The sequence below is a fragment of the Vulpes vulpes genome, chromosome 15 (genome assembly GCF_048418805.1).
Source record: "Vulpes vulpes isolate BD-2025 chromosome 15, VulVul3, whole genome shotgun sequence".
NCBI lineage: Eukaryota > Metazoa > Chordata > Mammalia > Carnivora > Canidae > Vulpes > Vulpes vulpes.
The window spans coordinates 87338255-87355505 of NC_132794.1; the positions used below are offsets into that span (position 1 = coordinate 87338255).

At 35.3% G+C, this 17251-nt stretch overlaps 1 protein-coding gene across 2 annotated transcripts in view; it reads right to left on the reverse strand.

Moving 5' to 3' along the window:
• TM9SF3 (transmembrane 9 superfamily member 3) overlaps nt 1-17251 on the reverse strand; it is a 67734-nt gene that overhangs the window by 21181 nt on the left and 29302 nt on the right. For both annotated transcript variants that reach the window (XM_072739657.1, XM_072739658.1), the window contains 4 exons: nt 14893-15024; nt 13185-13351; nt 10261-10355; nt 6497-6627 (listed from right to left, as the gene is read on the reverse strand). In XM_072739657.1, coding sequence (XP_072595758.1) covers nt 6497-6627; nt 10261-10355; nt 13185-13351; nt 14893-15024 — 525 coding nt within the window. The remainder of the gene's footprint in view (nt 1-6496; nt 6628-10260; nt 10356-13184; nt 13352-14892; nt 15025-17251) is intronic.

Below are 17251 nucleotides of genomic sequence, written 5' to 3' on the forward strand. Positions count from 1 at the left end.
AATTAAAGATATTTAAGTATGTCAAGAGCTATACTGTGTTCTATAATTAAAAGACTCCACATTAAGATGTCATTTCTTCCCAAATTGATCTATAAATTCAACACAATCTCAATCAAAATCTCAGTATTTTTGTAGAAACTGACAAGGTCACTCTAAATTTTATATAGAAATGCAAAGAACCTAAAAGTACCAAGACAATGTTGAAAAAGAACTGATTTCAAAACTTATTGTAAAGCTATGGTAATCAAAACAGTGTGACACTAGCATAAAAACATGACAAATTAATCAATGAAAGAGAACAGAAAGTCCAAAAATAGATCCACATTTATATAGCCAGTTGATGACCAACAAAAATACTATGGCAATTCAGTAGAGAAAGCATAACTTTTTCAACAAATGGCGTTAAAACTACTAAATAGCCATAAGCAAAACAAAACAAAACCCCTGACCCTTGGCTCATACGATATACAAAATTAAGCAAAAATGAATCATTGACCTTAAATGGATCATATTTAAGAGCCAAAACTAAAAATTTCTAGCAGAAAACACAGAAGAAAAGCTTACTGATCTTTGCTTTGGCAAAAGGACAGAAAAGCACAAACTATAAAGAAAAAAAAATCAATAAATTAGACTTACTTTTGCTCTTCCAAAGATACTCCTAAGTGAATGAAAAGATAAGCCACAAAATGGGAGACTATACTTCCAAAATAAGTATAGGGCAAAGGACTAGCACCTATAATACACAAAGAACTCTTCCACGCAACAAGATAACAATCTATGAAAAACAGGCCAAAGATTAGAACAGTCATTAAAAAAATATAGGGATGGCAAATAAGCACACAAAAAAATCAACATGATTAGTTATTAGGGAAATGCAAATTAAAATGAGACAACAGGGGACACCTGGGTGGCTCAGTGGTCGAGTGTCTGCCTTTGGCTCAGGGTGTGATCCTGGAGCCCCTAGGATCTGGTCCGCATCAGGCTCCCTGTGGGGAGCCTGCTTCTCCCTCTGCCTGTGTCTCTGCTGCTGTCTCACATGAATAAATAAATAAATAATTTTTAAAAAGACACCAATATATATATATACACACTAAAATGGATAAAATTAAAAAGACTGACCACATCAAGTGCTGGAGATGATGTGGAGCAACTAGAACTCTTATATAATACTAGTGGGAATATAAAATTACAAAACTACCGTGGAAAAGTTTAGTGGTTTCTTCTTTTTTTTTACTAGAGTCAACACACGATGTTACAGTTTAGCAGTTTCTTGAAATATTTAATTATTATATGACTCAGTCATTCCACTGTAGTTATTTATCCAAGACCATTGAAAATATATCCAACACAAAGAGTTGTATATGAATACTCATAACAGCTTATTTGTAAGCGAAAAACTGGAAATAACCCAAATGTGCATTATTCGATAAATGAATAAACAACTGTGGTATATCCATGGAATATATGGAATACTATTGAGCAATACAAAGAAACAAGCTATTAATACATACAACATCAATAAATCTTAAAATAATTTTCTGAGTAGAAAAGGACAAAAAAGAACATATTGTATGATTCTATTTAGATGAAACTGTAGGTAACACAAATTAATCTATGATGACAAAGAGTGGACTGGTGGTTACCTGAGAAGGAGGGAGGGACGGAAAAAGGAGGATAAAAGGGGTGAATTACAAAGGTACACATCAAAACTTCTGGACTTTACAAATACCTTCTTTTTTTTATTGTGGTGATGGTTTCCCAAAAATGTACATATATCAAAACTTATCAAATTGTACTCTTTAAATACATATTAATTATATCTCATTAGGGTTGTAAAAATAGACCCAAGAAAGGCATAAACATTCTATATTCACCACTCTCAGAATAAATCTAGAATTCCTCTTGGCAGAAGAGGAGGAAAGAAAATAAACAAAAATCATCACTGCGGCCAGCAGCACCACACCAAACAAAATGTGATTTGAGTCAATTACGCTGCACCTGCATGAGGGCGGAGTTTCTGCTCTGTAAAACAGGAATAATGCATTATCACTAGCTCTGCCTATCTCCTTGGGTTCTTCTGACCAGGTAAGATAAGGGGTATGAAAAAGCTTTGTAAACTGAAAATGCTACACAAATATATCTGTCCTTATTCATCTTGTCAAATATGGCACCTCATTTCAGTCAGGTGAGATTATTTTAGATTCTGTCTTCATCATTTAATATTACTAGTTTCCTCCTTGATTTCACATCCTTTTTCAATTTAATCATCAAATCACTATGCCTTTATACAAATCATTAACAATTATTTGAATTGGCCCAACTCAAGAGTCTACTGACAGTATGTGACACGTTATTAGTAATATCATCCCAATTCTTCAATTCTATAATTACTTAATTACACATCTACCTGACTGTACTATTCTACCTATATTTTTCTATCTTGTCTAACAAGATCAATATTTTATATTCCTTTATTCTGTCTACTATAACCTACCAAAAAGGGGAAATGAAGTTGTTCTAGTATCTTTGTTTTAATAAATCCATAATAGCTCCTAAGGTTTATTATTTTTGTCATTTAAAAAATTAATTTTAATAACATTCTAAAATCTTGTGCTTTATCAAATTCACATTTGTAAGGTAGAATCCACTTTCTTCCTTCCCTTTCTGGAAAAGTAAATCTGCTTATGTCCAGTTTTATAAAGTTTCTGTTCTCTTATACAGTTATTCAAACATTACTTATCAGCATGATTTCTCAGTATGTCTAAAAGGTCACTTACATAAGCAGCAAACTTACAACCAAGGTAGTTGGGTACTCCTGTACCACCAATCCCCTCACCTATCTTGGGCTTCATTTCCCCCTTATTAGGGATTATTCTCCTCTTATTTCTTCTTGTATAAAGGTTATTTTATTTAATGAATAAAAAGAGGAAGAGTGAGTTATAATCATTCTTCTTTCACTCTGTCACGTCACTGATCCCATGTAATGAGCCTGTGGTCTTGCTACAAAAATATCTTTACAAATTCTTACTTGCCTTAGCATTTGTCAAAAGTTCAGGTTAGTTAACGGAGTTTTTCTAACACTATAGATCTTTATTATTCCTTTACACTTAGGTTTACTGTATTCTTCTCACAACCTTTGAGAGATCATAAACTGGTACCTCTCCCATTAATCTTGGTCTCCATTTTTTCCTCACTGTGGTAATTTCTGATCATATATCATGAACTTCGTTTTTGAGAGCCATCGATTGTTAAGCCATTTTCCAAGTTACAGTCCAAGACTTGGATTATGAGAGAGCATTTCCCTAACTATTTGTAAGATTTGATTTCCTAAAACCTCGGGCATATTTCTGATAATATTCAAGATGTCCCTCCAAATTAAAACAGACTTGAAGATGACAAATACAATATAGCTCACTCATAACTCATTTCTTCTCTGCCAACTATTCTACCCACTAAGAGACAAAACAATAAAGTATAATAAGTCAAGGATTTATCAAGTGCATGCTGAGCTTAGTATTAGACTAGAGAGGTTATTAGTTCCTATGCTACCTTGAACCTTGAGCTTTAAAACCCTGCAACTGGTTCTTTCTCCCTTGAAAGCCCTCAATAAATAACATCAAGTCTAGGATCTGAGATTTACAGCCCACAGAAGACTTCATGCCTAAAACTTATTTTCAAAACATCCTGAGAAACCCTTCTCATTCCCAAGAAACTCTCACAGGACCAAACACTCTAGGTACAACACTCTAAGTCACTCTTGAACAAATTCCCAAAAGAAAAAGGTTTTATCTTCCCAGAAACAATCTGATTTCAAGTGTACTCTCTTTCTTTCCCTGTAGCCAGAACAGATCTCTGGCCAGAACACTCCAACTTCAGGATCAGGTATGTTCATCTCTGGATAGTCCATGACCCCAAATTTTATTTAAATGCTCTCTTTACTCTTCTTGTAACTCTTGACTTTAGGCACCATCCCTTAAACCTAGGACACTAGATATCAGCTCAGATTTTTACTACTACCCTCTACTTATGTTTATCTTCATTAAGCTAAGAAGATTGATAATTGTTCAACAAGCTTAATCTGACACGGATTTAATGGTTTTTACGTGTAATTAGGTACATTTGAGCAGAGAAGCTGGAGTCCAAAGACAAACCTTTCAACCTTATCTTGGGCTAGTACTGGTGCCAACAGCAGTATTCTGACAAAATTCCAGAACCTCAGTGGGCAAAATTCCTATTACTCAGGTGCGTTGATAGGGCAAGACAGAAGCCTGAAGTCACTTTTACCAAAGTTGGCTTTAAACCCTCAATTGTGAAATATCTGAGAAAAGAGAGTACTAAAAACAAGATCACCCAGAGGAAGGGCTCAATGTCCAAGAGATCAAAGGAATGGGGGACAGAAACAGCTAAGACCTACAGAAGAGCAAATAGGAGTATCTGAAGACTCAGATTTTCAAATGAGGGTGTTCAGTTAAGTAGTGGCATCCAACTTCTAAGAAACATATGCTCTGGGAGCCTTTCAGCTGACAGATCCATCTCCAGATGCTGGGAACTAGAATCAGGTAAACACCAGTGATTGGATTTAAAGCAAAATAGATTAATTGGCTTAGTATGAAGCCATGAACACTGAAGTTATTCAAATTCCCAAGGATTCTAATATGTACTCAGGGTTGAGAACCATGGAGTTTATGAGACTATTTTCTCATAACATCAAGCCAAATAACTAAAAATACAAATATCAGTAGTTAAAATATTTAATGAACAGCTAGGTCAAACATTCACTCAAGTTCTTAAATTTCAGGTTCTAAACAAATTTTGAGACCTTTAAAAGAAAAAAAATGTTAGACCACACATCTGATTAAAACTTAAGGGCAACGAGGGACGCCTGGGTGGCTCAGCGGTTAACATCTGCCTTCGGACTCAGGGCGTGATCCCGGGATCCGGGATCAAGTCCCGCACTGGGCTCCTTGCACGGAACCTGCTTCTCCCTCTGCCTGTGTCTCTGCCTCTCTCTCTGTCTCTCATGAATACATAAATAAAATCTTTAAAAAAAAACAAAACAAAAAAAACTTGAGGGCAACAAAATGTCTTTCACTCAGCATTCCTTCATTCCAAATTAGAATGCAAATTAAGAACATGACAGGTGCCTGCTGTGTACCAACAGCCAGTCTTTTATACACCAAAGATCAATTTTATAGACCTGCTCTGGCTCAGTATAGAGTCTGAAATGTAATATAGTAGTAATTAATTATTAAATTATCTAAAGGCAAATTACACTGAATATTAACAACTAAAACCCCATTTACAAGTGGTAAAATTTATAATTTTAGTGAAACAAATTAACTTTAAAATATAATTTTCACCACATCAATTCAAAACTTTTTGAGGAAAACTACAGTGAATCTGAATTTTCAATTTTAAAGCACAATGAAAATAATTAATTCAGGAGATCATCTTTAAGAAGTCCTTGACTCAAAAAAAAAAAAAGAAGTCCTTGACTCCCTATGGATACTTTCTGATGGCCTGGAACTACCAGAAAGCAAATTCTTTTCCAGTTCTAAATATAATTAATTACTTTACCTTTTCCTATTATCACTTGCTTTAGCCTATAAAAAAACAAAAACAAAAAACAAAACCTTCAATTTTGAAGCAATTTTTAAAAATATTCCTAACTAAAAAGTATCACCAAAAGAAGATTAAAATTCAGAAAGAGATCTGGGTCCATTTATAGTTCTGTCACAATCTGCATGACCATGGCCAAGTCACACAGCCTCTGTGAAAAGCAGCAACCATCCTGTACCTTATATATACGTGTATACGTGTGTGCACGTTTGCACAAGCATACATTAAGACTAAAGTCTACTCCAGGCCTAAAATTCTATTTCTGATAAAAAGGTAAAATAGGAAAAATTTGGAAACTGTGGGTTACCTCTGTAAAGTACTGGTATATAGCTATGTTTAGTTTTAATGTAGTTTTAAAAATCCAAAATACTTCAATGTCTGTGATCATAGCAGGTAAGATATGATATGATTTTAATGTCTTTAGTAACATATTATCAATATATATGTTTAATGAGATTCTAAAAATAAGTACACTGCTACTGAAAAAAGAAAATGTGTTCTGGAGAAGCTTTACTACCTACCACAACCAATGCACCCACCTATCAAATTAAAACACCCTCATTTCTTTTTTTTTTTTCTTTTTTTAAACACCCTCATTTCTTTATTTTTCTTCTACAATATAGTCACCAGATTCTTCTATCTCTGACAAAAAAAAAAAAAAAGTAAAGTATTCTTTTGTCATTCTTGTAAGTCTGACTTTCACTTCACCGGCTCAATGAACCAAGACAAAATTTTTTTCACTTAACTTTCTAGGACTGGACAGGGACTGACTGCAAATACCAAACCTCTTACTAAGAGGTACTTCAGAGAGATAGCAGGCCTCAGATTAGAAAGCTTATTATTTTTCCAGTTTCAAAGTAAGATTCAATCAACTTACCATTGTCCCAAAAGGAATGGCTCTTGAAGCATGGTAATAAATGGCTATAAAATTGATGAAGAAGGCAGTGCCACACACCATAGCTGGGATAAGAAATGCCCCAATAAACATCTGCTTTATCCATCTCCTTCCTGAAAGAGAAAGGAAACAATGAAAATCAGAGCAGGGTGGGGCATATATATTAATGTTCATAAGGTACCAAACTGTTATTTATTTATTTAGTACCAAATTATTTATTTAAAATTCTAATGTAAAGATCTCAAAATGTGACATTGTAATAATTGTTTCAGGACAATACCTGATAAAGACCGTCCAGTATGTCTAGTGAAAACATAGCTTTTGAAGTGGGTATACTGGAAAAGAGCAATGGACTATAATAAAATATTCCAATGTTCTATCCTGATTCTGCACTTTGAACTTTGGTTCTGCCTCCGTGAACTTTGGTAAGTCACTCAACCTTTCCAGGCTGCAAGTTGGCCTAGATAGGTGTTTTCAAGCTATTACTTGGAGTTTGGGACATTCCTAGAAGTGCCCATGAAGTCAATTGTGAAGGAAGAGCCCCAAGCCCTGCTTCAACCAGAACAACTCCATTTTCAACAGTTTTACACACTGGAGTTTCACGAAAGCTTTAAAAAAAAAAAAAAAAAGGTATAGAACCCCTGGTGTAAGTTGTCCCTAAATTTACTTTTAGCTGTAATTATGATTATAAACATATATTTAAATCTATTTGTTTCAAAAGAGAAAATAACAGAGTGTACCTCATGAGCTCTCTCTCATCAATTAGAACTACAGACTTAAAAGTTTCACTATTTCATTTTCTTCCTTTCCTTTTTTTTTTTACCTTTCTTTTTTTTAAAAAATCTGGGTCTTGAATTCACAACCCTGAGATCAAGACTTGAGCTGAGACCAAGTGTCAACTGACAAAATCACTCAGGCACCCCAGTTTCACTATCTTTGTATCTCTCTGTATTGCCAAAATTCTGTACAGTGATCATCTGTTATTTAAATAATCAAAGGAAACTGTAAATTTTAAACTATGTAATCAAAAATTCTAAATCAGGGGATCCCTGGGTGGCGCAGCGGTTTGGCGCCTGCCTTTGGCCCAGGGCGCGATCCTGGAGACCCGGGATCGAGTCCCACGTCGGGCTTCTGGTGCATGGAGCCTGCTTCTCCCTCTGCCTGTGTATCTGCCTCTCTCTCTCTCTCTCTCACTGTGTGCCTATCATAAATAAATAAAATTTAAAAAAAAATTCTAAATCATGTTCATACTGATCAGGAGAGCAACAAAGAGCTATTTTCTAATACTGCAGAGTATATAAGCAAGAGCAGTACCAAGGAAACATCTACATACTGCTCAGACACAAAATATAAAGATTTCAAACTGGATCACTATTAAAATTCAACCCCACAACCAGAAGAGAGACCTAAACAGGAAGTGCAATAGGCAAAAGGAGCAATACCCTAACTTCTGTTTTGTTCTATGTAAGGTGCTTTTTAAACATGGATCTCATAAAATTACTATCCGAAATCTTGACATTTCTACAGAAAGACTCCTTGATTTGCAACTTTCACCTCTATTTTATTTCTTTCTCAGTTCAAAGTTTTTTTTGCCACAAAAAAAGGTGGCAACTGTAATATTATTTTTCCTATTTAATTCTATTTCCTACCACTCTCTTTTCCTATGCTTTTTATTATCTTCTCAGATTCAGACATGTATTCATAAATTCTGGTTTCAATTCTATTTACTCCTTTTCCCTCCAACAGTCAAAAAGAATCACACATTCCACTGGGTACAATTAGTAGTGCAAGCTCTGCATTGTGCCTCCTGCTGCTCACCATAACCTTGGAGATTTTGGTTAAGTTCCAGGCTACCCCTAACTTCAAATTAGATCTGGAGGATTACCCATAACCTGAAGACAATGTGCAGGCCTTGAGCTTCATTGTAGTTCAAATCCTGAGGTAACTCTGAAAAATTCTTGATTTTCTGGTTGACCTCTTACATTACCCTGGCTTTTAGGGATTGCTCAGACAAAATATCAGGACATGAGCAGACTTTCCCAAGGCACTGTCAATCAGAAAATAATCTTTAAGGGCACCTGGGTGGCTCAGTCAGTTAAGTGTCTAACTCTTAATTTCAGCTTAGGTCATGATCTCAAAGCCCCACTTTGCAATGGGCCTGAAGCCTGAATAAGATTCTTTCTCTCTCCTCCCCCGGCCCCTCCTCCCAACATCTCCCCCGACCTGTGAGCTCTTTCTCTCAAAAAAAAAAAAAAAAAAAAGAGTTAAGTATAGTAAAGTTTGGCTGGGTATTCTTAACTTGCAATCAAACTAAAAGCAAATTTATGTCCAAGTATAAATAAATTTCCTGTTTTAAATAATTTGTTTCTGGGATCCCTGGATGGCTCAGCAGTTTAGCGCCTGCCTTCAGCCTGGGCCGTGGTCCTGGCATCCCAGGATCGAATCCCGCATTGGGCTCCCTGCATGGAACCTGCTTTTCCCTCTGCCTATGTCTCTCTGCCTCTCTCTCTCTCTCTCTCTTTCTGTGTCTCTCATGAATAAATAAATAAAATCTTTAAAAATAGATAAAAAAAATAGTTTCTGCGGTGGAGACTTTTCTAGAGGTCATAGCCTAACTAGTTTCCAGGTTAAATTCAAAGCAGAAGTTAACTTAGGCATTCTAATTTCCTAAGGATGGTGGCCCTGTAGAAGACTTGTTTCCCATAATACTGAAGGTAAAATATAGACACTGAACAAATAACTAAAATAATTAGGAATCCATAATAATATTCCTTCAGGCAATCCAAAGAATTGTTTATACTGAAGGTACAGAGGACCTTCAGTCTAGTAGGACCAATATAAAAAGCAATAGTAAACCAGGATGTCCTGGAGGAATCCTAATGATCCTATGTATGTTCTGAGTGCCAATAATCTGTAAGTCTAGTTGACTAAAAGACAGGATTCCTTAACACTGACATTGCTTAGGATGAGTTGGGAAAAATCACATGAGAAAGTCTGTATTTTCAGAATATAATTTTAGGGTCTTTCAACAACCCTTGATTCATAAACTGAAATATGAAATATTCATATTCATTAACTGAAATATTTAGTACTTTTCTGACCCCATTACAGGGAAAACAAAAAAACTTAAAGACCCTCCAATGCCATAAAAAAACACCAAGGAGCAGTACCTTTGTATCATCTATGTATCCCCCATCATTTCAGATCACAATAGTAAAGAAGCAAGGGGGTATTTAAGATGAAGTGCTCTTAGCAAAAGATTGTGACACAGAGTAACAGAAATCTCTGAGCAAGGTACTTTGACAAATATTTAAGAATCAATAGAAATAAATAGCTCTCCTTCCTATTCTCTTTCCAGTACAGACACTTTATCCATAAGCCATAAAACTTTTTATTCAGCTCTAATGCCTCTGTGTGGAGGCCTCCCGTGGAGCACATCTAAGGAGTAAGGTACCTCAAAGCAAAGTAATATTAATAACTTAAATATACTTTCCTGTATGTTCCTCAGGGCTAACTTTACAATGGACAATGGAGATAATCCATTAATTATTCATAATTTTCAGAAATAAAATGCAAGGATTACATAAAAGCAAGATAGACCACATACAGGTCTGGTGGAGATTATGTGAAATAGAATAACCAAGTATTTTACAATGGCTGTACTGTCCATTTTAAACTCCAAATACCTCATAGTAAAATATTAGAATCTATAATTAAAAATATGAAGTCATAACTTATTAAGTTACCTCCTTGTCTGGCATACAGACTTCCTCCAAAATAACCATTCACTGGAGATGTAGCAGCATAGACAAATATGGCTGTACTGAGCATTGATCCCCTCCTAAAAAGGCGAAACATATGTGATAAGTTAAAGCCAACAATTTAAAGAAAATATCGTAGAGTCTATCACATTAACATTAGTTGAATTTCAAAGATAAATTTAACAAGAACACAAAAAATATCATCCTGGACTATAAAGGCTCTCAAGACACTACATGGTGAATAAATTTCTAGTTAAAACTGTATAGGCTGATACTAATTTTTTTAATCTGCAGTTAAATTTCATAATATATTCTAAATAAATATTTCACATTTCTTTGGCAAAAATATTAGAAGCTGGCACTCAAATTGTTTTGCAACCCTGTAACCGATCACATCATATGGATAAGGATATTCATCTGTTAAGAAAAATAATTAGAATATTCCTCTTTATAATTTAATTGCTTAAGTTCTTGGCCACTGATAGAAATAAAAAATAAAATGGAAGTAATATAATCTATATTAGAGCTATTACTTTAAATGGTATAACACTGAAACTTTTCCTATTTCGTTTTCCTTATACTATTACAAAAATTATTTTTTAAAAATCCATAAAGTATCATTTTTGTAATGAGTTATGTGGGTTTGAGTTTTGTTGATTTGTCCACAAATCAACATTAACCTGAATTAACAATTTTTCTTCTTTTTTTATTTTTAAGAGAGGAAGAGAGAAGGGAGGGGAGGGGCAGAGGGAGAGAGAAAATTATAAGCAGGCTCCATACCCAGGACAAAGCTGGATGTGGGGCTCCATCTCATGACCCTGAGATCATGACCTGAGCTGAAATCAAAAGTTAGACGTATAACCGACTGAGCCACACAAGCACCCAACAGATCAACAATTTCTAATCTCTTCTTTCACTAATAATATCTAGAGAATTCAGACCAGCTCTCCTGTTGAATAAAGCTGAACAAAATATATTTTTTTAAGATTTTATTTATTTATTCATGAGAGACACACAGAGAGAGAGGCAGAGACATAGGCAGAGGGAGAAGCAGGCTCCATGCAGGGAGCCCGATGTGGGACTCGATCCCGAGCTCCAGGATCACGCCCTGAACCAAAGGCAGACACCCAACCACTGAGCCACCCAGATGTCGCTGAACAAAATATTTTAAATGCCTAGTTGCAAAGAGAAATATTAAGATGATAAAAGATACTATCTTTTGCCGTAATATAGAAATGTACTTAAACCGCTAACAATATACACTATTTTGAAATTTACCATAACTAGGAAGGTAAAATAAAGTCTGTATAGAACACATAACCTTCTCTGTTTGAGTTAAGAAATATTCACTTCAAGAGAATTTATAAGAATATCACACTAATGTGTGTACTAGGGAGATATGCAATTTTCATAAATTAACCACCTTCCAGGTAATTATTATATTTCACTGTACACATATGTAGAATCAAAGATATCATATAGTCTTAAATATGTAGCACTCCTCTGCCTAAGCACCTATGTTCAACTTCTTAAAGTAGATGAAATGAATAAAAATTACAGTATTCAATTTCCATCAATACATAGCTAAATATAAATGTGGTAGTAATAAACATGTCATTCCCAAGTTTCAAAGATAGTGGGTCTCAGGGCAATTAGCTGACTCAGTCACTAGAACAGGGGACTCTGGATCTGAGGGTCATGAGTTTGAGCCCCACACTGGTTAGAGCTTACTTTAAAAAAAAAAAAAATTTAAAGGATTGTGGGTCTCAAAGTTTTTTAAATCAAAATTTGTTTTTTCAACAACTCAATTAAACACTCCAAGTACTAACTTCTCCCTTTAAGATTATCATTAAAAAATCTGATCATTCTCTGTAACTGGGTTATGTGAAGATTGACACATGCCTACCTGTGCTGAAAACTGAAAGGCTGCTTTAGTCTAACACCAGTCTATTACCAGTCAGAAGCTTCTAAGTAGAGAGGGTTCAAAAGGATTGCTCACATGACTGAGAGTCCAAAATGCCTACCAGGGATTTAAGCTTGCAATTCTCAGAGGCATTACGTTAAATGAAGTATCAGTCACAGTTTTAAAAATCAGATATACCCTTCATCTGTTTGTTCATAAATATTCTATGGACATTTCCCACCCAAAACACACCATCTTCAACTACACTGAAAGATCTGCTAACATAGGGAACTGGCCTCCTGGTTCATTTCTCTGAAACTCGAGGTGACAGACATTTAAGGAGTTGCTTATATTTATCAACTCATCACTGTCCGCCCAAAGTTACAGAGCAGCAGTATTTTTCCAGACTTACCTACAGCTTCTCTCATACTATGCCTTCTCAGGAGTTAATATCTCACTCACAGGCATCCACACTGATACTGATTCTCTAAATATTTTTTCTTTACTGATTGCTATGGTCATCACCAACACAAAATAATGTTCATGTGTTACATTACTTGCCTTTTATGTTTTATAATCATTCCGACTATGGAGCGGGTCTTAAAAATGTCATGTACAGGGTTTTTCATTTTCTCACTACGTATTTTTATTATCTCTATTTTCATTTCCATAGCAGAGCAAATTATAAAGATGTAACTGGATCTTCAACTTTCAAAAATTCCTATTCATTTTGTCAAACAGCACTTATAAGTAAGTAACTCTGCTCATACCTCTAATGGAACATAAACTTTGTAGCCAACCAAAATGTTCAGTAAGGCTAGTAAGTTTTAGCATGTAACAGAAAAATATACTTCTAGCTAAGGATTACTGTCCATTATTTAATTTACCTGCAATAATAACATTTATGTTATTTAAATTCTAAGGCAAGTGAAATAAGCAAATTGAATTATGATTGACTTAAAATGTTTAAGAACAAGTAAAAACAAAGTTAAATACATGTACTTACTCTGTATATAAATCTTCTATCATTGCCACAATAATAACTATAAGAGACACAGCAAATATCTGACATCCAGAACCAATGAGAGAAGAAAATATCAGTGGGTGACTTGATGGTCTAAATACATCTCCATGCACCTGCTTCCATCCATACTCATCTCCTAGGTCTCTATCCTATATACATATAATTAGAGAGAAAAGAAAATCATACGGAATGAAATTAAAATACATAAAGTAGGTGAAAAATTACAATTCCAGTTGCAAGTTCTCTCCCTCCAAACTTGTAGCTACTTAAAAGGGGTTCAAAATATCTAGAAGACATTTCAAATTTAAAATAATCACTACCTTAATAATTTATAATGTTAGGGATGCCTGAATGGCTCAGTGGTTGAGCATCTGCCTTTGGCTCAGGTCATGATCCCAGGATCCTGGGATCGAGTTCTGCACTGGGCTCCCGCAGGGAGCCTACTTCTCCCTCTGCCTTTGTCCCTGCCTCTCTCTCTGTGTCTCTCATGAATAAATAAAACCTTTAAAAATATTTATAATGCTAAAGTTACAATATAAACGGCATTTACTAAGGTTCAGGAAGGTGGCTCCCAGTTAATGCTGAGAATACCAACGAATGGAAAAATAAAAGAAATGGTCAAAATGAGAGAAGAGCACACTGACTCTCTGAACATTGCTATTCTTGCCATTTACATCACACCTGTGGCGCATAGATAATGAGGGGCCGGGTGAGGAACAAGAGAGAAAAAAGATCAAAACCAGTCCTAGATGCCTTAAAATGCAGAAATGTCCTTTACAGCTTAGAATATAAGAAAATATATAAGGAAAATATCAAATGGTTAAATGCTATTTATTAAATATTATTTAACTGTCTATACCAATTTTTAAAAAGGATGCAATTTTTCCTTTTCAACCTGAGTAACAAGTATCTAAAACAGTAGTTCTTAAGAAATATCAGTCCCTTAAGATAATCTGGCTTTTTAGGGGTTGGGGGTGATCCTGGTCAGATGTGTTTGAGAAGCACCAAATATTTTATCTAATCTGTGATACTTCACAATGCACATTAGCATATTAAATTTTAATCTGTTTAACTCTTTTCCAAACTTACTTAATGATGGAGTATATCTATAGAGAATAGCCATTAATATTCTATAGAACACACTTTTGCTCATTAACAACATTGTTGCTTAATACAGTAAAAGAATTTAGAAAACAAACGTCCCCTCTGAACCAACTAAACTAAATTAAACCTTTTTTTATGCAGTATTTAACAGTATTAGAAAAATGTCAATACAGGTCTAGAACTTCGTTGCTGAAGATCTAGAATCAAAAGCTCTGAAAACTGAAAGTTTGTTTTGGAAGTCTGACACATTCTTATTTGGTGGCAAAACTTAAGCGTGAAGAAGAGGCTATTTGTACTGTTTATCTCATTTAAGGTGAACATTCATATGTTTTGCTGAAAAAAACATTAATACACCTGATTATGGAGCAGGTAATCAGAGCATGTAAAAACACTAATGTATTAGATTATGGGGCATGTAATCACAGCAGGTAAAAACATTAATATATTTGAGTAGAGACCCCTCAGGGACTTTTACACCTTTCTAAAACCATAAAATTCTGAATTCTGAAACTCATGTGACCTACATTCCAACATTCAAAATAACACCGAGTTAAATCATTCTTATAAACATAAAATGTTTGCTTACCATATCATCCATTTCTTCTTCTTTACTGTACCGGGCATAATCTTTTCTTAGAGTTCTCATTAAGATCATTGAAACCAAGCCCACCAAGAAGATAACCATCATGAAAGAATTGAAAATTGAAAACCAATGAATCTAAAATAACAGAAAATAAAATATTACCAATATTAAGTATCAGTCACAAAATTCACAGGTTTCATGATGACAACAGCATGGTAGTGCAAAAAAAAAAAAGTTTTCTTAAAACTTTTACATAAAAATCCAAACTTGAGACACACTGGGGTGAGTATTCACTATGCAAAGAGACTGGCTTTCTTCACGGTAAACTTCAGACACATTAAAAACATGATACTGTATATGTAGATTTTCATAATCAATTTTATTGTACAAATAAAAAGTACAGCTTTGGCATTACACAGAAAAAACACGGGATCTGGAGTCAAACACGCCTGGGTTTTAACCCAAAATCTATCAAATTCTAGCTATGCGACCCCAGCTTTCTTATAACAAAAAGGAAGGTAATAATACTATCCTGATCTGTATGACTTAAGAACATGTATAAAAAGTATGATACCATGTCTGGCACAGAGCAGCAAATATTCAATAAATGTTAGTTCCCTTCCCTCTAACTGAGCAACAACCTGAAATCCTCCTTAAAATACAAAAGACTGAACCATCATGGTTGACTGTCATGGATGTAGGCTACCCTCTGAAATGATATGCTTCACTTGCTTCCAGTTCATCCTCTCCATCCTGCCAACATCCTTATTCACTCCCTTCTAAATGAGTTATCTATGGTACAAAGAACAATGAGGTACCCCACTGTGTCCCAATGTTCCCAAGGCTTTTGACTTTGATTTCACTCACACATATGTCACAGAATTATGTCCAGATTCTGATTTATAATCACAAAGTAAGCACACTGTATCTCTGAGGGCAGAACTCAGTGCATCGGACTTCAAATTTCTTTATATTTTAATTCCCAAACGTTCCTGAAGGGTAGTTCCAAAATTTCTCTTCTCTAACCAAGGCCCCAATTTCATTTATTTTTCTGCATTTTCTTCCTAGCCTTTCATTCTTTCTGTCAATCTCCTAGAAGTTATTCCCCTCTTTTTTTTTTTTTTAAGATTTTATTTATTTATTCATGAGAGACAAAGAAAGAGAGGCAGAGACATAGGCAGAGGCAGAAGCAGACTCACTGCAGGGAGCCTGATGCGGGACTCAACGCTGGGACCCCGGAATCATGATCTGAGCCGAAGGCAGACGCTCAACCAATGAGCCACCCAGGCATCCTAGTTGTTCCCCTTTTAAATCAATCTTTCAACTAGGGTCTACATCTCTTTCATTCCATTCCTTGAGGTGCTTTCCCCCTCTCACTCTGCACCCCTAAATTTGTACCTTTCTTCGGCATCAGCTATCAACAAAAGGCCCCATCTACAACACTATCTGCTCCCTGGGGTAGTTATATAGCTCAAATAAGGTAATAAATGTAAAGCATATGGCTTAGTGCCTAGCTCATGGTAAAATGCTAAAAAAAACTTATAAGTCATTTTTATTAATATCTTTTAAAGTGTTTGCATGATCTTTTATCCCCTTATTCTTCCTATTTTCTTCTTATCTCCCTCCTTTCAATGCCAATACTTTTCAAATGAGGAAACAATACCTTCTACTTCTTCCCCTACTTACTCCTAAAAATGATACAATCTCACTTTGCCCCACACATTTTCTCTCAAAGGCCTGCAATGAACTTTTAAACTGATTCAGCAGTCAATTATCTGCCCATCGTCCTGTCCTTGCTCTCCTGCCATATCTGACCTCTACCGCCACTACACCATCCTCTGTGACAGGCTGTTGCTTCTCTTTCATCTTCAATGCCTTCCCCTCCAACCCTGTGTGAACTTTTCCAAAAGTGCCAATCTTGGTGCTCTATGGTGACTTCTTCAGACTCAGAACTTCTAACTAGTGTTCCACTGATGATGAAACATCTTCTACACACTCAACCCCCAACCCCTGTCCTGCTCCAAATCTCTAGCCCTCTTGCTCATTCATGTTTCACACTTGTGCTAAGTATGATTGTTTCCACTTGAATGTCTTTCTGGAATTTCAGACTTAGACCGCTCTAAAGTAAACTCATCATCTTCTGCCTCACATATAACACTTTCCTGATTTCTAATTGCTGCTAATGGTACTAACATTTGGCTTTGAAAATTCAGAATTCTCTCTGGCTCTTCCTTCTCCTTAATCCTTCCTATCTAATAATTACTAAGCTTTTTTTTTCCTTCAATAGGTTTCTATCAATCCCATCCCCTCCACTCCCACATCATCACCTCACACCCTGAGGCAGCCTTAACGGCCTTCTTTA